The sequence below is a fragment of the Ictalurus punctatus genome, chromosome 23, assembly GCF_001660625.3.
Source record: "Ictalurus punctatus breed USDA103 chromosome 23, Coco_2.0, whole genome shotgun sequence".
In the NCBI taxonomy this organism is placed as follows: domain Eukaryota; kingdom Metazoa; phylum Chordata; class Actinopteri; order Siluriformes; family Ictaluridae; genus Ictalurus; species Ictalurus punctatus.
The window spans coordinates 6,276,618-6,301,259 of NC_030438.2; the positions used below are offsets into that span (position 1 = coordinate 6,276,618).

Genomic DNA, 24,642 nt, shown 5'->3' on the forward strand with positions numbered 1-24,642 from the left:
TGCAAACACCATAAACACAGGTGGGAATCGAACCCCCAACCCTGGAGGTGTGAGGTGAACTTGCTAACCACTAAGCCACCGTGCACCCTTGCACTAACTCGTCCTCCTTTTATAGGGTGCCATTTCTTTTCTCCTAATTGAATGGCTAGACTTATTTTTCTTAATATATGAATTTCTTTTGTATTACTTTCAGAGGAGAGGAGAACCAAAGGTATCAAAACTATGATGCATTTAAATGATACACGTTGAACATCTACAGATTAGAGGAGCAAAAAGCACTGATTTCTGTTTTTAAATTTGGGATCTGCTTGAGAAAGACGAGAAGAAGCTGCGAACTGCGATGACTGACTTGGAAAGAGAAGCAAGCAGAGTTGGCTTCAGGATAAGCACCGAAATGTCAAAGATCATGCATGTGAACACCACTGGAAGATCAAGGGGGATCATAGTCGGACCACAGCGGCTGGAAGAGGTGGAGAAGTTCACCTACTTAAGTAGCGTGATCTCCTGGAATGGAGATGCAAAGGCAGACGGAGGATGAACAATATCTGGCATCTGCCTGAAGATCAAGTGCCGCATGTTTACGTCCATGGTGGTATCGACAGCAACGTACGCCAGTGAGACCGGGAAGGCATCAACAAGCATCAACAAGAAGCTTGATGTCTTCCAGCCGAGGTGCTTACACCGAATCCTTAAGATCCGATATTATGATCCTATCACCAACAAAGAGGTGCTACAAAGGAGTGACATGTACAAGCTCCCCATCTACGAAACACGTAGCGAAGAACGTTCATCCAAGACGTTCGGGCATTGAACATCACGTGGGATGATGCTGATACCCTGGCCGGAGACCGGAAATGCTGAAGAGAACTTATCGTCCGACGTACTACCTAGCATGGGAGGATCTAAGTCTGAAAAAGAAATGTACAGTACATGATGGGCAAAAAAAATGATCATTTTCTGAGAACTACACATCACAAGATACGCCTCAGTCCCTGATGAAAAGGGTTCCCATCATACAGAACGCCTACTTTCCCAGGAGGTTAACCATATTCAGTATCCAGGCGTTCACTGGGTATGAATACAGCACATTGTCAGTTTAAAGCAGTCTCCCAATTTTACCAGAAAAAAAAAACTCTCAAAGAGACAGAACTGTATTCTTATCACCAGTGACGGATCGAATGAACTGAGACACCCTGCAGCAGGGCTGGAATATGTCACGCTTCCTTTAGCTAAAAATATTTTAAAACATACAATCTCTGGGGGGAAAATCTTTACTTTTATCTGATGAATATGTAATGTCATAAAGCTGGCCATTAATCATACGCTAGTCGAGCTCTGTCGATCTGGAACATCTTGAGATATCAAAAAATCTTAGGAATGTTTCCCTGCTTCACCGCCCTACAAACCACTTTAATGACACTAAAGAAAACCAGGCATTTCCTGTTAGCATGTCAGACCAAGATCTGCTGATTACGGCTAGGTCGTAAACACCTTCTCCGATCTTCGAGGGATGACGGACCCACAGCTGATTCCAGTACACGTACACGGCCAAATTAACAGGCAAAGTCTCTCAACTAGCACGCTAATTACAGAGCATGGAATCCACTGATTACAAGTGGCTCACATATTTCAACAATTAAACTGAAATTGTTTCCGAAGGCAATCTGTGCAAAAGTAATGATAACAGAATAGCCAAGGCAATGACTTGACTAAATAATAAGAGTCACTGTGGTAAATGTTTAGTGTTGATTGCCCTTTGGAAACTGTGCTGTGTGGCAAAGTGGGATCTTGATTAGCAAGTCTAATTCCTACACGCATAGACAGGAGAAGAAAAAGAAACAGCTTTCTAACTTTGGACAAATTGGGATAAATGAATACAGCTTTTTATAGCGACTCATCTCATCAGAATTCTACTGCGCATTCAGGTCACTTGCAAAGATTTTGTATCGAAAGTAATGTCTACTTTATTGGTTGGTTTTTCAACATAAAATGTGGGTCAGTAAGGTTAATAGGGCTTAAATGTCTTACGCAAGGGCATAGTGGTACACCATGCATCCATTTTTTGCACCGCTTATCCTACACAGGGTCGCAGGGAGCCTGGAGACTATCCCAGAGGACTCGAGGGACAGGGCACTCTGAATGGGGTGCCAACCCAACACTGGGCACGATCACACACACATTCACACACTACGGACAATTTGGAAATGCCAATCAGCCTACAGCACATGTTGTTGGACTGGAGGAGCCCCCGAGGCACAGGGGGAACATGCAAACTCCACACACGCAGGGTGGTGGTTGGAATCAAGCCCCAACCCTGGAGGTGCATGGCAAACATGCTAACCACTAAGCCACGGCGCCCCCCCCCCCCCTCCCCCCCTCCCCCCCCTCCCCCCCACTAGTGGTACACCATAGGCAGAAATCTTTTGGCAGAAACCCAGATGCTTTTGGCACATTGATGAAGCAATCACAGCAGATTTTAGTTCCTGGACCATAGTTTGGTTCCAAAGAACTCTTTTAAAGAACCGAGGATTATAAGGCACACTAACCACAAATCGAAATTGTAGCTCCTGGGCCAGAACACAACACAGTATAAAAATAGCTATGTTTCTTTTACTACACCTCCAGTTCTCTTTGCAGAACAGACAATTAACCAGGAGCCAAGGGTTTTCAGAGGTAAAGGCATGGACAGGGTTCATGGCATTGACACTTTTGCCACTATGTTACATAACTACCAAGAAACCCCCTGGAAAACAAACTTCACACCATTGTTTGGGTTATGCCTTCCTCAAGAGCTGGCTTGACGTTCAGTCGAGCCAGTATATCTCAGTTGCACTAATTTAGCAAAACCCAAGTTGAAGAGAATAAAGTATATGAACACGCCATACTTTTACAGTTACGGTTTATTGCCAACTATTAATGGTCCAAAAGCTCCTCTCAGTGTATTAAAAACTGAAAGCACCATTGCACTGATGGATGCAGCTGCACAGTGCTTGCAAGGGACCACAATATAATCAGTATTGAGACTAGAGCTATACTCTGGAGATTGTGGTGGAACTGAGCACCAGTTTCCTGTCTGTCTGTTCGTGGAGCGCCAAAGAGGGACCATGAACATGATAAGAAACACATGCTCCCAAATAAGCTTTGTGTTCAAATATGGACAGTTCAGAGCTGATTTTCATGACCGGATGCGCTTTGTTCGAGAAGCTCCACTTGTCTGAGACGAGCACAATCAGAAACAGGCGTCGTAGCAATCAACTTGCCAGGACAGTTTTGGAATGTGGGACAGGAAAGGATGACTTTCGACAGCTTGCTGGAAATCACCAGGCTGGTATAAATATGACAATGGACTTCATTAGACACTGAGGTCTTTAGAAGATCTCAGTTTTATATACAATCAAGGAATTGGGACACCATTGTTTCGAAACGATTAAAGTTCTTGAAGAGGACTCTGGGTAGAATGGTAGGTACGGACCGAAACCAAAGCAGAAAGGGGGGAAAAACCAACGTGTGCTTTTTCAAAGAGGCCTTGAGTAAAGCGAAACAGCACCTCGTGAGTATTCCTGGCAAACTTTACAAATAGTTCAGTCTTCACAGACACACACACACACACAGAAATTCTTTGCTTGGCCGGTGCTGTGTGGAGGTTTGGAGCAGGAAATCCAGGATTTATCAGACACAGGCCAGATGATTGACTGCCCCAACACTCAGAAGATTTTCACAGATCACAGACAAATCTCAACATAATATTTTCACCATGCCTGGAAAAACGGTCGTCACGTAAAACCTAGCTTCCTTTAATCGTCACATGTTCGTGCACCTGCAGTTGTGATGACCACAAGAAATTCCATTAAAGGAGAAAGTCTTCAAAGTGCCTTCAGAATTTAGGAAAAGCGTTTAGAAAGTGGTTAGGATGAATCGTACAAGCCTGCCTGTACATTTTTTATTTATTTTTATTACCTGCCACTTCTATGGCATGGATATAAACTAAGAGGTTCAGTTGAGTTCACTTGGGTTGCTCTAGGGGGGCACAGTGGCGTAGTCGTTAGTACTGTTGTCTCGTTTGCATGTTCTCCCCACGCTTAGGGGGTTTCCTCAGGGTACTCTGTTTCCATAAACCCCCCACCCCCACCCCACCCCCCACCCCCAAGTCCAAAGACACATGTTGTAGGCTGATTGGCATTTCCAAATTGTCCGTAATGTGTGAATGAGTGTGTGAATGTGTATGCGATTGTGCCCTGCGATGGGTTGGCACCCCGTCCAGGTTGTCCACAACCTTGTGCCCTGAGTTCCCGGGGATAGGCTTCAGGCTCCTCAGTGACCCTGTGTAGGATAAGCGGTATAGAAAATGGATGGATGGATGGGGCTGCTCTATATAAATTACTATATACAGCATTGTTGAATTCTCAAATCTGATTGGTTATAAGGTACTGAGTAATTTTCTGTAACAGCAAATGGACCTGTATGACAGACATTCCACTTAATCTAACCCTAGTAATTAACAAAACAAAAAAGACCATTTAAATATATACAGTATAATGCTTGTGTGTTACTCAATAACTGTCTACGCTGAACCCTATAAGATAAATGGAGGCATGTTATGCAACACATCCCTTTAACACTAACATCTCTTCCATTCCAAGGTCATAACATCATAATAACCGGATGATCTCTTGCTCCTGGACTTGTTATCTGGGTCTCTCTCTAAGAAAACAAAAGAGATACTCAATGGAGTGCACCCAAAAAAACACGTAGTGTTCCCTTCCTGACACAACAACATCCGCCAAAGCTGACAAAGGTGAGTTCATCACAAGAGATAATATATTATATAATAAATACCAACACATCCATGTCTATTTTATGCATATAAGGATAATTTTTCCTATGTTTCAGTCCCTCCAGGATTTTGAGCATGCGATTTTTCAAAATTACAGCAGATTTTCCGCAGATTTGTTCCGAGGTGCATCATGTGACATCATCACAACACTCATTCAGCCAAACCACTCTTTGATTCATGTGCGTCGAACATGAGTATAGCTAAAAGGTCTCAATTACCGCCAAACATCGCTGCGAAAGACCGTGCGAAACAATTTCCTGCAATTGCAGTTTCACCAATTCGAGTAGTTTTCCGGAAATAAATAAGTAAATGAGCACAAAACAATCACAAAAATCTCGAACTCCTGTACGGACTGATTTTTGATACGGTAATCAAAGCCCTGAGAATGTTCTAATACCCGATGCTGATCTTTTTCAGCATTTCAGGCCAATATAAGTTTAATACCTGGGATGTTAGTACAGTGGCTTGCATTATTATTCACCCCCTTGAACTTTGTCATATTTTGTAGGAACTGAAATAGCATTAATTGGGATTATGTATCTGTAGCAATGTGGCTCATTCGTTTCGTACCGTACCAACTACGCCACCCCGAGAAAACGGGGAAAATAAAAACTACGCCACGTGTAGCAATGTGGCTCGTTTCATTTATATACTATAGTGATCCTGCCAACTACGCCACGTGTAGCAACGTGGCTTGTTTCGCTCTACAACTACGCCACTTGTAGCAATGTGGCTCGCTCGTTTCGTACCAACTATGCCACCCCGAGAAAACGGGGAAATAACCCAAATAAAGACACACAAGTACGTTCCACTTAGAACAGACAAGAGGCATGGGTTTCCATATAAAAATACATTTTATTTTGAAGTTAAAAAGACTGGCCGAGAATTATTTTAAAAGAAACATCCAACGCAGTCAGGCATTGGTCAAATAAAAGTCACAAGTTAACAATAATCATAGGAGGGCTGAGGCTTCCTGTATGAAGGGCAGGCTAGTACGACAGCACCGGCTATACAAGAGGGAAAAGCACCCCACTAATCAGAATCATACCCACAAAATTCACTGCAAATAAACACAGCAATAATGACGACCCTTAATTAAGTAAAGCCAAAGGTGCAGCAAAGAACTCCCCCCCGGCCTCAGGAAGCACTCAGCTTCTACAAGGAGAAAACAAAACACAAAATCAATTACAATATGCTCAAAGCAGACAAACAAAAGAATAAAATAAAACAAAGACAAACTTACTGTCACAAAAACACAGACATAACCCCACACTCAAACTGATTACAGGTAGCAAGTTTACCAACGCTGACCAAAGCCACTACTACCACATAGCAGTATCAGCATAACTGATAAAGACTGTTACAACACAGTTTAATTAAAGAAAGCTGATCACAGTGACAGTAACCAACACAAAGCAAAATAACAAAACAAAACATAATTAAACAATAAAAACAAATCAAAGCAACAAAGCAGCAACGTAGCTCCGTGAGTGAGGGGGAGGCGCTATATCCAAATGACCACATCTCACTCAGCCCGCCTTAACGCGGGCAAAATCGAGGACCCGTGATCCGATGACATGGTACTCACGATGGCACATACGAAAATCACGACAGCGTCTTTTGTTGTGACGGCAACAGCTGGCGCGCCGACCGGAGCTACGTTAAATTACCATGCTACACAGCTGGGAGCCTTGACGGCACACCGCACATCACACCTGCACACAGTCTCGGTAGCCCAACGTCACACTAAACAAATAAAACGCATGGTAAATGGACAACGCTAGCATCAAACAGCTAAGCAACAAAGCTAAAAACACATACCTCTGTAGTCCATAGCAACGAAAGTAAGGGGCAGGTTTTCGACCATGACGCATTCTGGGAGGCATAAACAACCACTTATATACTGTGGTAGGGAGGGAGCCCATTGGCCACATAGTTAATAAGGGTGACGTTTTAACCACGACACACACCCCACTACATATCATTAATATACACAAAGATCGAAGATTCCTCTTTACAACAAAAACCTCTGCAGTGACAGTTGTCCTACTTGGACCTGTCTGGGCAGTCTTGTGAATTGCCTTAAAAGGATTTAATCCTAAAAAGCACATTTATATGATGTTTTTTGACCCATTTCCATGGCAAGAATCTTTTTTTTTTAACACGTTTTTTTTTACAGGAACTGTTTCGTAACGTGTTATATGAGTTTATAACAGGATATATAAACAGGGATTGCAGTACATTCTGCGCCGATGAAAAAAGACTCGTCATTGTGAATATGATCATTAGAAACAGGCTGCTTTTGTTTGAAGATGATTCACTGATTCTTTGTTGTTTTAATTAGTCCAGGCTTCAATTTAGTGTCAGATCGCAAACTTTCTCCAAGGCTCAGCAAGTGTTTCATGTCGAAATGACTTTGTTATGCTTGGTGGTAAATGCGTTTAAGGGAAAAAGATGTTTTTGGTGTTTGAATAGTCTGGGGAGATAACAATTTCACCCTTATCAAATGGAAGTGCGCTAGCTGATAATGTGAATAGGCTACGTCTGCAGGGTTTAATGAACCAGTGGAGTGTGAAAGCAGAGCAACAACCCGGCAGAAGCTCATTCGCATTCTTAATGCGAAAGTTGGAGGAATCCAAATGAGGTCTTGAGGAGAACCATGCTCTGGGGCTTCTCAGGTCCTAGTAATGAAAATGGTGCAGGTCAAGAAAAAAAACATAGGTTTCCTGACAACTGCTATGAGCACGGTTGTGATCCGTGGGGTGAAGACATGTGAATGGTGGCTCTCGCTCTTTCCCAAGTAGGGTAAACACACCAAAATGGCTATCAACCGCAAAACAAAGGTCATCTGTAACTCCCAGACAAAACAGGATGAACGCCACATGCTTGCAACTCCTTCATGAAAGGCTAACAGCAGGTGACCGCTCACATTCCTGTCTTTAAACAGAAAGTCCCCATGTGGGTTGAGGCAGGGACAGAAAATCAGTGCAGTCTGTGGGACTGTTGTTTTGAAAAGAAATTTATGGCCCAACAGTTACAGGAACTCATACAACGATTCGAAAGATTTAAAGATTCGAAAGTTGGTTGTGCCAATTTTTATGGATATGCAGTTCTGAGATGTCCTCACGCACCGGCAGTAGACAGGAAATGGGTGTTGATTTTCTTCCTGTGGAGGAAAAAACTTCATTTGTCAGCCCTATTTCTGCACTGCATCAACAACACAGGAATACTACTGCACTGTCTGCGCACACAGACCACCACCAGCAGTGACTATATCAGGCTAGAGAGACTTTTTTTTAACATAAAAGATACACAGAGACAATGCTGTCTTTTAGCGCAGCTCATGACAGCATCAGGATTCATCTCAGAGTCTGCACAATGTAGCTTCAGTTCTGGGAAACGTCCGCAGAAAAGATAGACTAAATTCAGCTCTGATAATGTTCAATCTGTCCTTGGATATGCTAGAGTCATTTTGATGTTGAAAAGACTACTGTTTGCATGCTTTGGTGAACCAAGTGGTCCTAAATCCCACCACAGGACTCTACTGTAACTGCGTTTACAATGTGATTTTTTTCAGCTATGATGATTGTGATTGTTGCATACATGTAAATACAGGCCACATTCAAATTAAGCTCTAAATCCGACACATAAAGTCTGCCATGATAGGCTGAATAAATTCTCCCCTTCCTGGGGGCACTGGGGGCAGTGGTGGCTTGGTGGTTAAGGCTCTGGGTTACTGATTGGAAGGTCAGGGGCTCAAACCCCAGCACTGCCAAGCTGTCACTGTTGGGCCCTTGAGCAAGGCCCTTAACCCTCTCTGCTCCAGGGGCACTGCATCATGGCTGACCCTGCACTCTGACCCCAACTTCCTCACATGCTGGGGTATACGAACAAAAGATTTTCACTGTGCATATGCATATTTGATCAATAAAGATTCATTCATTCATTTAATAAATGCACCAGAGCGTGAAAGACAGCCCATGTCAGAAGCCATCTCAATGCCAGTGCGACATGTTTATGCAGCCTGGCGAAATGTTGGATCGTGAAGGGACAGTTGCGTATGCAAATGGTCTCACAAAACGTGACATGTTTCCCTATTCAGGGGGCTCCCCCAGTGGCATGACAGAAAAGTATTCCCCTATTATCAGGAGCCAACAGAGCAAAATTGTCCATGCGCTCTGGGTGGGAGGGATGGCATTCAATCTCTCCCCTGTCAATCACAGCAACACTAGCTAATCATCAGCATCTTTGAGCTCATGTATGTGGAAGAGGTCCGATAGTACTTTCCTTCAAATGCGCCTCCCTGTTCGATAGCTGTCACATGATAGTTGTATGACATCCTTTTATAGGGAAAATATTTAGAAGAAACTCTACGAAAATGATCTCTTATGTGGTGCAGTGGTGCCATGGTGATTTTTATTATTTCTCTTTCAGTTGCTCCCGTTTCAGGGTCGACACCGCGGATCACACATCTGATTCTGGCACAGGTTTCATGCTGGATGCCCTTCCTGATGCAACCCTCCCCATTTTCCGGCCTTGGGACTGGCACAGAGAGTGTATTGACTCGTGCAACCCTCCAATGGCTGGGGTCAGTTCCCTGACCAGGAATCAAACCCGAGCAGCGGTGATGAGAGCGTCGCATGCTAGCCACTAGTCCACCAGGAAACCATGTTCCACAATGGTGATGCTACTGGTAAAAAGTTGCTGTTGTCAGCCAAGCACATTCTGGCAGAGGAAATTATGTCAAAACTAGAATCGGATATAAGTCACGTCTGTGTCAAAATAAAAGGGAACGTGCATTAAGGACCACAAAGAAAATACAGCCTACAAGAATACAAGACTACAAATCTGAGGATTTCTTTCTCTTGAGAAGCTTATACTGTACATAGTCCACTGGCTTCTTAGCTGCTGAGTGTTTGAACAAAGGAAGTTAATCTGGGTCTGTACGATGCCCTGCATTTCAATTCTGTCTCAACCTAGTTTCTTTTACCGAAGCCTTTGTAGTAGAAAGACACATGGATAAGTGAGGATTCAGCGAGGGAGCAAAATACACTTTCACTACACCAGCTCTTTAAAACACCGTTAATGATCAACAAATGCACCGAATAATAGAATTCAGTACAACGGTCAGCAAAGCCCATTGAATATGCATCAGTATGGCACTATATATTTACTCCAAAGCTGATTATGCAATCCCATGATTGGCTAGGGCCTGGATGTTGATCGCGCTGACTAAGCTGGACTTTCAGTTCCAAGTCTTAATCAGTCTTTACCAGAACACTGTCACTGTCATTATTGTGCTACTGATTAGAACCGCAGTAACTATGAATTACTCACTTTTGCTGGAACAACCACTATGAATGTCTGAGTTTCCTTTGAATCGTTGTCCTTGATTCTTTATCCCCAATCCCTGTCACAAAATTAGATGCTACAAGTTGTGAAAGAACCCCAAGAACTTTTTATGTAAGTCCTTAGAGGCAGGCCTGAATGGGAATGAAAAGGGGAACTGACCAGAAAAGGACCCCTTCGAAGGGCTCTGGGCTCAATGCCATCTTTGTATAAGGGAAGAAACAGCAGCCTTTGCTAACCCATCCAGCACACCAGACTCTGTCCTCTAGACCCTTCCTGGCTGAAAGAGCACAGACTACAGAAAGAGACATGTGGATGCCACCCTGCGAGTCTGCTAAAACCAGAAATCGAACTTGATGAGCTATGCAATTGATTTGTCCCGAATCCATCCTGAGCCATGGATTGTTTGGTCAGTGGGTTAAACCAAAGATTAAACCTTACTAAATAACTTATGCTAAAAATGTATTACACAACCTCTACAGTTTCCTCCTCCAAACGGCTGAAAGTTTAAAGTAGCCATCTGCCACTTATTCTGATCTGGACATTGTGCTATAATAAAGACCATCGAGAAGCAACCTAAAATCTACATAAAAAAGGGAAACTGATAGTTGGTCATACTTCCGATGATGAGCGGGTGCACCCTGGTAGTAGTTCAAAGGGTAAACAGAATGGGGAAAACGCTTTGGCTACAAGAAATCCTCGATTTTAACATGTGATTTGTCAAAATAGTGAGTCAGCTAATGAATTACATAGATGGAAATATAGAGGTTTGGTAGAGCAGAGGTGGTGGACAACTTGGAATTCTTTTAAGTATGCCTGGCGAGTATTAATGCCCATTTCACGTAGCATGGAACCCTCACAAGTGGTCATTGATGCCCCCGTACGTGAGCACCTGTCACAAGGAAGGACAGCTGGCATGAGAGGGTACATAGGCATCCTATTCATCCCCCAGCAAAAAGAAGCATTTATATAATATTTGCATAATTTAGTCAATTTGAATGGAACCCTGGTGCCTTTTCCTCCTTAGTATAGTTCATGTAAGCATGTAAAGACAAGTGATCAAATCCTGGTGCAAACCTGGACAAGCAAGAGTACCTGGGCGATTGCAGTGGCAAAGAGATTCAACTTTGAATCAGCCCAAATGCATGATGTGAACCATGTATACAGTGTATTGGGTAGCATGTTGAACCACAGTCTCAGACAAGCCATACTAAAGGTTTACTGTTTTAAGTTGTTCTTTGCTGTTTTTGTGTGTATATAAACTATGGAAGTCATTTTGACCCATAACATAATGGATGTAACTTTTTATTTCCCAACATAATAGGAGGGTTAATTATATGCAGTGAGAAACCAAAAAGACAATGACCCAAAAGTATCGATTTTGCTCTGATTTATACTCGGCAAACAGACTAATAGGTGTGAAAGCTCACTAAAAGACCTGGCTTCAGGAGTCACGGATCCAAACAATCCACCAAATATAATTATATCTTCATGATACTACTTGAGTGTTTATAAAAAAGTTTGATTCACAAATGGATTCTGATTCATTGAGTAACTTGTTTTGCTTCTTTGCCAAAGCTCTGGAAAGGAGCGACGGCACAGGAAGAACAGAGCACAATGTAAAGCAGGGGAGGGCCAGGAAGGAAGGAAATCCTGCTTGCCATGAAACAAAAGCAAAAGGAACTCGCCGACTGGAGACCGCTGAAAGCTCTCACTAGCCCGGTGCATTCACAAACCTGACACCCAACCCAACAGCCAAACACTGTAGGCTAAAGCTCGCTAAATATGCCATTACGAGAGGGAAGATCGGTCCTTATTATCGTTTGTATCATTCTTGGCTCCACTGATATCAAAAATGAAGATCTAAAACGAATCACATTTTCATGAAGCTCAAAATAATTCAAAGTGTATCGATCGAGATACCCTTCGAACTTTTCTTCCATTCGTTTATGTGAAAATAACACCTGGATGATGAAGTCACACGTTCAAAAAACGAAGCAAAGCGATCATATAAAGCTACATCAGGCCAAACGAGAGCGGTGGGTCTCAATAGCTGGCTTTGTATGTCTTTGTGCCTGTAGCTTGTGAGGAAGACACACAGTCTGCTATGTGACAAGAATCTTAAAATCAAAGCCCAAGAACTTCTGAACATTTTCCAGCAGAATCGACTAGACTAGAACAGATTGTCTCTTTGCTGAGAATAATGCACAACATAGAGGCAGGGAGTTGCTAATTAGCATTTCCGACTGAGATGAATCCCTTTAGGCTTCGCAGTGGAAAAAGAAATGTATGCATATTACAGAGACAAGAATCTAAACAATCCCTCACGTAGCCAGCATAAAACTATCCCTTCTTGTCCACACTGTGGGCGAAAATGCCTGACAGACAAGTACAGGAGAAACAGCAGAGAGTAAGGACTAGCTAGCGTTTGATTAGCAGTGGTGAAGGTGAGGGTGTTAGCAGTCAGTGCTCGTCTCCTTTCCAATTACAGCTGACAGACTTTCCACTACCTCTGACAAATTACAGAGATGACCATGAACTCTTCAGAACAGTATTTTGAAAGTGGTCTCTGAGCACTTTTTTTTTCCAGTCTTGTTCAAGCTGTTGTATTGCTAGCATCTACTAATTGTTTGCAAGCACAATAATAACAGATGTATTCATTCACTCACTTTGGCAGATACGAGATTTTTCAGACAGCATCATGCGATATCATCCTCGGAAATATTTTTCACAATATGACTATTTTTGTGCAATCACTCCAACACAGTTAGTTCGAATTCTAAATGGATTCCTGCTCACTACATATACTCACTATGTAGGGTAATAACCTAATGGAGATTTTGTAGTATATACGACCTAGTGTAGTATATTCCCAGTACAATAACATTTAGAATTTAAGGGGGGGGGAAACATTGTACTTTAACACACATCTCAGGCCATTAATTCTTTATTAATCACTATTTCTTTAAAAAAAAAATTGTAAATTAAAAAAATATGTATTAAATAAATAGTTCACAATAGTACATAATTAGTAGCTTATGTACTATTCATTTAACTTAGAAAAAAGGTTGAAGCGTTACACTAGTTTATTGACAGAATAGCTACGCATTTTTTGTGCATTTGAGTACAACAAAATTCACTAATTTTATTTTCCATATAGAAAAAGGTGGTTATTCTATTATTATTATTATTATTATTATTATTATTATGATGATTATTATTATTACTATTATTATTATTGTTGTTGTTGTTCTTTTTGTTCTTGTATTATAATTTTTTTTCTCCAGAGATTGTACTTTTCCATACAATAAAGATGTCTTTAGAAAGAAATCTGATTAACCGTATACATGCTTTATTAGAATTCTTGAAATATAATAACACCTTAAATCCAATTTGAGATATTATTATAGTATGTTGTCTGGATAAAGACTCATATTCTAATAACTCCGGTAACACTGGATTAATGTGTGTAAATGTAAACGTGGATTTTAGCCCAATACTCAGATTACAGTATTTGTTGCATGTATACAGTTAATCTGTTATCATTAGCTGTTTTGAGACCACCCAAAGAAGGCACTATGTGCAATTTGCAACCAGAAAAATACCAGAAAAAAATGTAGATATTCATAGTTAGATACAGATTCTAAAAACTCGTTTGAAGCCAACCTAAAAAATGTTCTTCCAATCAACTGACAAGAAATGTATAACATGGTCAGTTTAACATGTAGCATATGTACTCAGTTAATAAAAGTTTCTTTTTAAATACCCTATTTTTAAATACTACTACCACCTTGCTATCATGCTAATAGAAGTCTGGGGGATATTGAATGACTTGACTTTTCCCATTATTAGATGACTAAACTGCCTGTAAGCACACTGAACCTTACAATTATTACCCAATTTTTTTTCAGTTCTTAGATTATTCTACAGGATTGACTGTGCATATTACAGTAAGCCGCTTTTAAAGGAAAATCCCTTTAATCAAGTCTGCTGTTTCCAAAACAGCAGGAGTGAAGATTAACTGGCAGGAAGAGGTCAAGGATGGGGGTGATGTTACCCCACAGGAGGAGGGGCAATACTGGGTCACTGCTTGTTCTGAGTATGCATACCCCATTTGGCTTCAGTCCTCGTCACATGCTTGAGTGAAAAACAACAATACGATTGGCTGCCCATGTAGTAAACAAACCCCAATGGAAGAAGAAGACCAACATGTGTGTCAGTGTCTCCAAGGGTCCTAGCACCTCTGAATTTCAGCATTAATACAATCTTTAATGTATTACCATAGTGTAAAAGTTAATAACTCCACCTCTTGGCCTTTTTAAGACATATCTGGCAGCTTTAGGCTGTTCTCTACTTATTGAAACCTTCAGGCAGGAAGTTTAGGGTTTCACCTCATCTCACATGCCTTCTGTCAAGCTTGGAATTAATAGAAAAGCCCCATTTTAAAATATTTACGGATTAAAAAGCACACGTTTCATTATACGCCTACACTTATTTTCACATGAACATGGCCATATAGCACCGAGGTCTGTATTTTTGGATGTTTTTCCATATGGAAACAGCAACATCCTGCTAACATGGTGGCAGAATCGAGTCTACTATGAAGAAAAAACTTGCATTTATCTTGCAAATATCTGGACACCCAACCATAACACTCAAATTTGAAACCTTCTTGAACGTTCCATTCCAGATTTAGTTGCCGCTTTGCTGTTATAATAACCTTCACTCTTCTGGGAAGGCTTGTGGCTGTGGGGATTTGTGCTCATTCAGCCACAAGTGCATTAGTGAGGTCGGACATTGATGTCGTGTGAGGAGGCCTGACATGCAATCTGCATTCCAGTTCATCCAAAGGTGTTCAGTGGAGTTGACATCAGGGCCCCACGAGTTTTTCCACTCTAAACTTGGCAAACCATTGGTGTGTTCGTGGTATCATGTAATTGCTCATTTGCATGTTGTAATAATGTCATTTCCCACCGAAGTGTAAATAAAACGGACGCCTCCCATGAAAGCGTGTCTTCTATTTGCTCTGTCAGAGCACGTAAAGCTCATAAATTGCCTCTTTAACTGCGCTTTTACAGTTACAGGCCTGAGTGGCTACCGGTTCTGTTCTACTCTAGTGAATTTCTAACATTCGTGTAACATTTTGGACTGAAACTGCAGCACAGCAACAACAGCGTACAACAGCGAGTAGCTCAGCAACATTCTAGCTTGATTAACGTTAGTGATAACTCTGATGTTGATGATTACCCTTTCGAAAACAGTGATCATTATGGCCAATGTTATAGCTTTAACCAAGTACTGTGTACTGACCTAAAGCCAAAACTACTGACAACTAATGGAAAATTAGAGAAGGAGCACTTTACACAGGTCACATGTTGATTTTAATGTCACCCTGTAACGGGGAACGGACTAGTAGTTGAGAAGACTTCCCCAAGTTGACGATTTGAAGTTTCAAGTTAAGGGGGGGTTTCAGGGATTTTTACCAGTTGTAGATGGGTAAACGTCTCCTCGAACGCAACATATGTCTTAAAGCGCACCTATTATGGTTTTGAAACGTCCCTAATTTTGTTTTAAAGGTCTCATGCAATATATTTACATGCATCCAAGGACAAAAAACACTTTAACGTGCTCATCATTTAAACTGCAGAATACCCCCCCCCCCCCCCCCCCAGTGTCACACACGATTCCTTAAATGATCCGTTCTAAAGGATTCGTTCTAAACTTCTCTTTTCAGTGAACATACTCTGCTCTGATTGGTCAGATGTTCCAGTCTGTTGTGATTGGTCTACCGCTGTCAGCGAGCAGCCGATGAAGACCAGAGGCGGGGTTTTTTGTTACAAACCTATGTAGGTCTGTACAGGAACTAAGTCTGGAATCACTTATGACTCGATTCAGCTGTTCAGAATCGGTTCCTTCGTTTGGGAGTCGATAACTTTTTACATTCACAAACAGCTCTATAACACACTACATGCAAGGTGATAGCTGAAAAACCATAATAGGTGCACTTTAATGGACCTTGCTTTGTGCACAGGCGCACTGTGATACTGAAATATTTTTGGGCCTCTCATTTCCAGTGAAGAGAAATCTTCATGCTACAGCATACAAAGACATTAAAGCCAATTGTGTGCTTCCAACTTTGTGGCAACAGTTTGGGGAAGAAACACATATGGGGTGTGATGGGGTGTCCACAAACTTTTGTCCATATGGAGTAGCTATGATATAACTGTTTGAATTTATGTAAGAACATTTGTTTTGCGTTCACGCCATATACTTTTTGTTCACACTGCCTAGTGTCTCGGTTTTGGTCCTGCCTCCACTCCTGTCCTGTCACATGGGTCTGTTACCTAACGTGTGCACCTGTTCTGTGTTCAGGCCTTGATTAGTTTGTATATTTATGCCCTTCTGTTCCTTTGTTTCTTCACAAAGTTCATAAATGATATATTTGTATCAATTAAGTTACAAGCCATGTTTTCCTGTTTATTGTTTGTTCTGTTTGGTCGTGTTTCGGTTCTGATCATGGATTAACCCCTGTTTGAATATTGACAATGATTATTGGATTTGCCCTATTTAACAACACGCTGAGTTGATATACGTTCATCTTGCCTGTCACTCACGCACGTTACAGTAATGTTAGCTGATCGCACATCAGAAATTAGCAACTAGTGTAGTACACATTCACCGTGCGATATATGAAATACGTCACATGAGAAACATGTAACCTCCCAAACACGGGTTAAATAGTACAAGATTTCTCACATGGGACACAGCAGAGAAGGCTGTGCATTGATGTTGGCCTATTTGTCATATTTATTTATTTGCACATGTTGTTAATCTACGGGAAAAAAAATCAATAAGCTCTAAATTACTTCCCTTTAAAAGCTCCAAAGGGTTTTAGCCTGGAGGCTTGTACAGGGCAAATACTTAGATCTGGGTCCAGTCTCCCTAAAGCCTCACAGCATTAAGTGTGTTCTTGTCTTCTTTTATGATCATTTTATGACGAGCTTAAAAAAAAAAAAGAAGAAGAATACGGAGTGCGATCTGTAACATAACATTTATCTCATAACGTTTATCTCAACTGCTCGTGATGCATCCAATTAAAATAAACAATCTCTAATATATGTTTCTATGATAAATATATTTTTTTTCTCTGGAAAGGAATATATCTCACTAGAGACCCAAAGGGGTAGTATACATTAAAAGCGTGCAAAGCCCCAAAAGGAAAATAAAGCCAGTTTCAGTTTTATGGTGCCACAATTTCACTTTTACGAGTTTCATTATCAAGGTTTAAAAACATGACATTGGGTGGTCAATCCTTCAAGCCACAGGCCATTGCAGAAGAAAATGTTGCAGAGGGAATAGCTAACCGAGCCGAGGCTCAGAGGAACATGGTGCACTCGTAGGCGAATCTGTTTTTCTGCTGAAACGAACACATTAAAGAGATTTTCTTCACTCACTCCAGACTAGTTTTCCCCCCACATCTGCTCTTCATGAAATCAGTTAGGTAATTAAATATTAGAACAAATCACCACAAAGGTGTTCCATTAGAAATGCAATGAAAATCTTTCAAGAATTTCCACTTATACACAGAAGCGTCAAGTTTCTTGGCTTCCACCTATCTAAAATAAACAACTATCTAAGAGCCCCCATTATCAAGATGAACAGTTACATAAGGAATTCTAGGGAAATCGCAGAGACAGCCCTTAAGGACACTTCCTCTGCAAACCAGAGCCAAACATACTTTGCTCATCTTTTAGGCATTGTGAGACATTGTGTAACGTTTTTTTTTTTTTTTAACGAGTTATTCTGATTCTTCAAGACCTAACCAGGTCTAACCAGCAATCCCAATCTCGGTTCACCAATCTGTATTTAAGGTAGGCATCATATCTGACATTGCTCTCTGGAATTCTTAACCTCTGAAGAATTCCTCCATCCGGATAAATGGTTTATGAGAGAAGGCACCGAGCCCAGGCTCTCGCGTCGGAGCCCACACTGGCAATTTCTCCATGCCTGTCTACTGGGAGCCAAACTGTCTAGTACAGACCCCCTCCACCCAAAACCTAACAAAAAAACAAATGACCTCTGTTCAACATGACACAGTTCCCCTGTTACCTCCAGGCAACAAAAAGTCAGTTATTGATCTCTGAGGGTCGACCTCAACAGGCCTTCCGGGCTGACTTTTGAGGTGCTGTGATGATCAGAGACAAAGCCTGGTTAAGTGGGAAGGCATAACTAATCAAGGTGAGCTCAGGATCAGGCCCAAACCTCAAATGGGACCTGAGAGGAGACTTTGATCCTTGATGACTTGGAAGAAGTTTTCAGTAGACTTTCTTTTAGCTTTAAATCCACCTTGAAGGACTATCAAGGAAACATATCAATATCTTTCATAAATACGTGATCAACATGCTTGCCAGTGGGATTTCATTTCCATTTTTATATGTTATGGCATTTGGCAGATGCACTTATCTAGAGTGACTTACTTACAATTATCTCATTTACACAACCAAGCAGTTGAGGGTTAAGGGCCTTGCTCAAGAACCCAGCAGTGGCAGCTTGGTGGTGCTGAGATTTGAACTCATGATCTTCTGATCAGAAATCCAATGTCTTAGCCACTGAGCTTAACCACAACTGCCTTGAACAGTCCAACGTTCGCACCAACGGCTCCACTACTCCAACATGGCTTTTCTCATTAATGTGACACTGAACATCGCTGAAAAACCTTTTTTTATACAAGCTAACAGCCAAATATCATGGTTTTTCTTCTATTCAATGCCAGTGTAAATGCACCAGTAATATCGCCCTGTGACATCATAGCAGCTGACAAGCGCTAACTTTTCGCAGGAAAATAACTAAAAGTACATAAAAAAAACAACAAATTAGCACTAGAATCACTCAGCACATCTGTAAATAGCTATCTGCTACTTACTCAAACTGCTAATAGGGAAGGTATAGCTCGGCTGTTAAGGTTCATTGATAGTGAGTAAAGATTATAGGTTGGGGGGGTTTAAATCTCAGGACTGAAAGCCACTGTTGGCCCCTGAGCAAGGTCCTTAACCCAGATAGATTCATCCCTATGTATGCGAAACCTTCTGGGAATTGAATGTTAGAGAAGCAAATGAAACCAGCATTGGCAAAAGCTTACTCTAAAACAAATCAAAGTATTCCAGAAGATCCAAGTATTCTAAATGCGTTAATTCCCCAGGGTGACATGCTAATGAATATTTCCAGCTCCTTAAAATAAAGCCAGGCACCCTCTGTAGGCTAAGTCTGGATGGAATCATATGATTTCTAGGAAAAGCGGTTGTTGCATTTCGCCTGAACAAAAACAATCCCCCCTCCGTACCTACATTGAAACCATCTGTGGTAGAGGCTCCAGCCGAGGAATGCGTACATACATATGGTGTGGGAAACAACTTTCCTAATGATACACAGCACAGTGCCCTTAGCCCTGCTCTACAGCACAATTCCCAGTGTTTAGGATGTGAACTGGTGGGGAAAAAAACATTTTGAAGAGTGGATGCTTTTCAAAATACTGTATATGGCTGGATTTTATGGTAATCAGTGTATTCCTGACCATACATGAGCGATCTTATAGAGTCGATTTCCTTATCTGAGGCACGGAAACGACTCTTTTGTCTCAGACATACAGCAATTTTTTTTAAGACCATTTCCTCTCCTTCCTGCCTTTGACTCTCTGTTTATTCCACAATACCATTAAGCTTGTGCTATTCTTCTAGTCTTAGAGGGGATTTAAGCCTGGGACTATACAATAGAGTTAATGCCGTAAAGGAAGCAGTGACAGTCCAGGTGTTTGTAATCCACAATCTACCTGTGTTAGTGCTGGCGTACTGCCTATGCCGGGTGAGTTTAGTTCTTGGCACGGACTCAGGTTGCACATACAGAATTTACATGTATTTGCCATGCTTGCTCAAGACATCCAACAGAGAGCTTGCAGCTTTGCAAAAAAGTGGATAGTTCAATGAGCTCCAATAATTTATTACCATGACAATTTGATATTGGAAAAGGCAATTTAATATTTAACAATATCAAAGTTAAATATTTCAAAGACATCAATATACGTAAGGTTTCGTTTATGGCATCCACATCAGATTATTCGCTGTTAACACATTTTAGCCCTCCCATATACAGTAATATCACGACCAGACATCTCTGCTTAATTACACATATCATCATACGTGTGAAAGGATAGTTTTTAAATGACTGGTTACATTCCAGAGAGTATATCTGGACAAAGTATGAATAAGATCCAATGGAATAAAAAATACATTTACAGTTCAGTACCGGGGTTTTGCAGCGCTCTTATGGCAGCCAATTCCTCCAGTTTCTTCCATTAGAAAGCCGTTCTAGGGTAATTATACCTCCGTGATTACGATTCTGTGCGTGTGACCATAAGGCTTTGAGTTTAAATCCCAGAGAGCCACTTGAATGCTCCAAACTCTCAAATTTGCATCTCTATAGTCTTAGACAAAAGAGATTCTTCTCAGGTTCTTTGGATGGTTAAGACCCATATAGTAAATGAACCATTTCTGAAAGGTGAAACTCTCAGTTTTAGGGTTCTACTTGGTCCCCTAGAATGTCACAAACAATATATCTCTTCAGAGTACCACATAGGACCTTTTGCCTAAGAGTGTACGTCCTATGGTTAAAAACAAACACACACAGTAACTACACAGAAGAATAAGTGATAAATGTAACTATAAACGGATAAGAACTACTGTATTCAAATTGCTCTGCAGGGAATATAGGCTCTTTGGGACATGCTGTTATAGGAAAATGACCAACTTTAGAGTCGAAGAAGCCACCTGACACCTAATAAGAGGTTTAAAGCAGAAAAGAAAAGAAAGATGAGGATTAAAATGATAGAAGATGTACAGAAAAAGATAGAAATTGAATGTTTCTGTCAGTAATGTCATACATTGGGATGGTTAGATCAGATGTGTTGGTATTGGGTATTTATTGGCTTATGCAAACATAATCTCTTAATGTATTTGTGATGCATATGTGATATACTTGTTATATCGTGTATTTGGGATGTTTAGGTGAGATAGCTAGGCTTTATATTGCCGTACCGAAAGGAAGTGCAGGGTCTCCACATAATCCCGCTCAGTCTGCAGCAGTTCTCTCAGCACGCACACGCGCAGGCGCAGTTGCTTCTCCACATCCTTTGCGCTCTCGCCTTTACTCTCTTCACTCATTACACTCGCGTGTTCTTTTCTCCTCCGGTTAAAAAAAAAAAAGAACAAGAAGAAGAAGAAAAAACGAGAAAATTTGGAACAAAAGACTTTTGCGAAAGTTTACTCAGTCGAGTTGCCGTGGGTCGAGAGTTGAAAGCATGATGAAAGCTGTCCGGTTCAAGCCGCAATAGTTGAAAGAAGCGGTGAATAAATGCGGCAATCCAGAGGAAAAAGTCTGAAATTCTCTCCTGAAGTGTCCTAAAGTGTGCAGCAGTGGTTTAGTGGCCATCAGTCATGATCTGTGGTCCATGTGCCTGCCCACCATCACACACACGCGCGCGCGCGCACAGCCTCCCTCCTTCAGCACTGAGAGGAGAGGAAAAGCTCAAGCCTGGGGCTTCATGCCAACACCGTGCAGGGGAAACACTGCTGATCACATGGGGGGCCATTACATTCCGACACTTTCCCACACTTTAACTGCACCTCAGCATTCTCTCTCTCTCTCTCTCTCTCTCTCTCAATCTCTCTCAATCTCTTCTCACACACACACTTGGGCCCCCTTTTCCCCAGTGGGCTGTGAATGACATCTAGCTATAGACTGGAGTGGGAGAAGGTTTCTCAAAGCTATGCAAGTCATTGTTTTATTTGCAATTCAAATGGAAGTGCTTTTTTATGCTTACATAAAATATGATTAGGCTACACAAAGATTAAGGCAACATTCTCACATGATCTAACGTTGTGTCTTCTTTAACATTGCAACTCTTCCTCTTATTATAATCGAACTTCTTCAAAATATACTTCAGTAGGCCTATAATAAAGTATTATGGACTCTTCCTCAATATGAAGTAACGTTAAAAACGCCTCTTGAAGGTAATCTAATGTTACGAACTCTTCTCAGATATAATCAAACGTTCTGAATGCTTCCTTAATATATTCTAGAGTTGCTAAATCTTCCTAAATATAATCAAACTGTTCCTCGACATAATCCAGCACTGTAAACTCTTCCTCAATGCAATCTAACGGTATGAACTCTGTCTACATAACTTAAATTATGAATTCCTCATCAATATAATGTAAAGTTATGAACTCTTCATCAGTATAGTCTAGCACTAGGAACTCTTCCTCAAAATAATCCAACATTCTGAACTCTTCTCCTGACTGTTGTGAACTCTTCCTCAATATAATCTGTCATTATGAACTTTTCAACAGTATAGGCAGAGTTGGGTCACCATGAGCCAGAACAGCTTATACTGGAGGAATGAACACCATAGATATTCAGATAGTCTAACACGTTGCTTTGAAATCTCTTGGCCAAGTGTGACGGCCATAGTATATAATTTACTGATTTTTTTCAACATCTTCAAACCATTCAGTGAGCCTTCGTGCACTCTAAATGCGGGGGGGGGGGGGCCTTTGGGCAGGGTCATCCAGGAAGAGACCACTCTGATCAGTATAGAAATGATTCATCATAGGATAAGGTGGTCAGTAAAATAAACAAATAGACATTTTTGTTATGTTTCCCATGACTTCCCATATGCAAGATCATAATCATTTAGGCTTTGTTGCACAAAATACATAATTGAACCTATTTCATCATCCCATCATCTCAACACAGCAGACATTTAGCTGTTCTGCTACGTTAAGCTTAATCTTCTCAGTCATGCCATTTCTTCTAAACGTTGCTCTCAGTTACTTTGAAGTGGACATCTCATGCCCACTTGTGGACCAACAGAGCGTGAAACTGGCTATCAGTAGAGGAAATAGACTGCAGTCATGTTCAACGTTCGCAGTAATTCGGCATGATAGAACATGCGATAGAACATAATAAGTCTTTTATGACTCTGAATGCTACAGAGTATTTTTAATAACGGAATCGCTGTCTTAGTTAAACAACGTATTGCCCTGAAAAATAATTAGGCCCCAGTGACTGTTTTCCCATGGACTTTTATTTGACTAGTCTGATTGAAATCCAATTGTACAGCTCCACAGAGGGGAATTGAGCTCTCGCTGCTGAATCATGGGCTGCCTGCTGACTCGAGTATATGCACTACTTAATGTGGGCCAAATTAAAATAGGTCCGTATAACAGCAAAGTCAGACGTATGTTAATGCATGATCATTAACTTGTGGTGACTAATCTTAACCTTCAGGCTAATTAGAGGACTTTTCCAGTTCTGTTCCCTTGATGTTAGTAATATAACAAAATAATATATAAAATGATGATGTTATACTTTGGTATTATTATGTTATATTATTCATTCATTCACCTTCAGTACCAGAGTCCTGGTGGAAACAAAGCCTATTGGCGAAACACTGTGAGGCGCGAGGTGGTCACACACACACACACACACACACACACACACACACACACACTTACACTCACACACACTCACACTCTCGGTCACACCTAAGGGCAATTTACCATAGCCTATCCACCAACTGGCGTGTTTATGGGAGGTGGGAGGAAACTGCAGAACCCAGAGGAAGCTCGCGGAGATGAAAAACTCGACACTGACAGTCATCCAAGCTCAGGATCGTATCAGAGACCTTGAAGGTGTGAGGTGGCAATTTCACATGTACACTGTTACAGCTCAAGCGTCTAGATGGGAACTAAACATTCTTTGTTGGACACTGCCCTCTAATGCCTAGGAATATTAACACAAGCAGATATACAGACATGCGACAAACCCCCATCCCACCCCCTAAAAAAACAAAAAAAGCAAAACCAGTAGCTCTGTTCTACTATGGGGGGCATTTATTTATTTTGCTGGTATGCTTTGACTCCATTTAGAGCAATGCATCACTGCAAATCGATACAAAGTTCATCAGACTGATCACCTTTATCCTATGATGAAAACTTTCTATCCTGAAGGGAGTGGTCTCTTCCAACATGACTCCGCCCCCATCCACAGTGCAAAAGGGCCCTCTGAATGGTTTGATAAGGATGAAATTATCAAATGCTGTGGCCTCAACCCAGTTGAAGATTTTCAAGTGACAGTAAATCATACTATCTGTCATGTGGCATCTGTAATCATTTTTATTTTATTCAGTTACATTTTTGACAATCTATTAAAGGAAAACTCCACCCTTAAACACAATTTTTTTTAAAAAATATTCAGCTACTCCTGTGCAAATTTTTTGGCTGCTGCTGTATTTTATTATTATTATTATTATTATTTTATTGGTGTGCGAATTGACTGGTTTTGAGCCTGATCGGTGTGTACAGATGAGGAGGTGAAAGAGCTGGACAAACTAAAGGACTAAAGCG

At 41.2% G+C, this 24,642-nt stretch overlaps 1 protein-coding gene across 2 annotated transcripts in view; it reads right to left on the reverse strand.

Annotated features, from left to right (window-relative positions):
- The window catches only part of prex2 (phosphatidylinositol-3,4,5-trisphosphate-dependent Rac exchange factor 2), a 122,215-nt gene extending 100,471 nt beyond the window's left edge, over window positions 1-21,744 (reverse strand). For both annotated transcript variants that reach the window (XM_053674859.1, XM_053674858.1), the window contains exon 1: window positions 21,271-21,744. In XM_053674859.1, coding sequence (XP_053530834.1) covers window positions 21,271-21,396 — 126 coding nt within the window. In that variant the 5' untranslated portion in view covers window positions 21,397-21,744. The remainder of the gene's footprint in view (window positions 1-21,270) is intronic.
- Window positions 21,745-24,642: the final 2,898 nt, after the last annotated feature.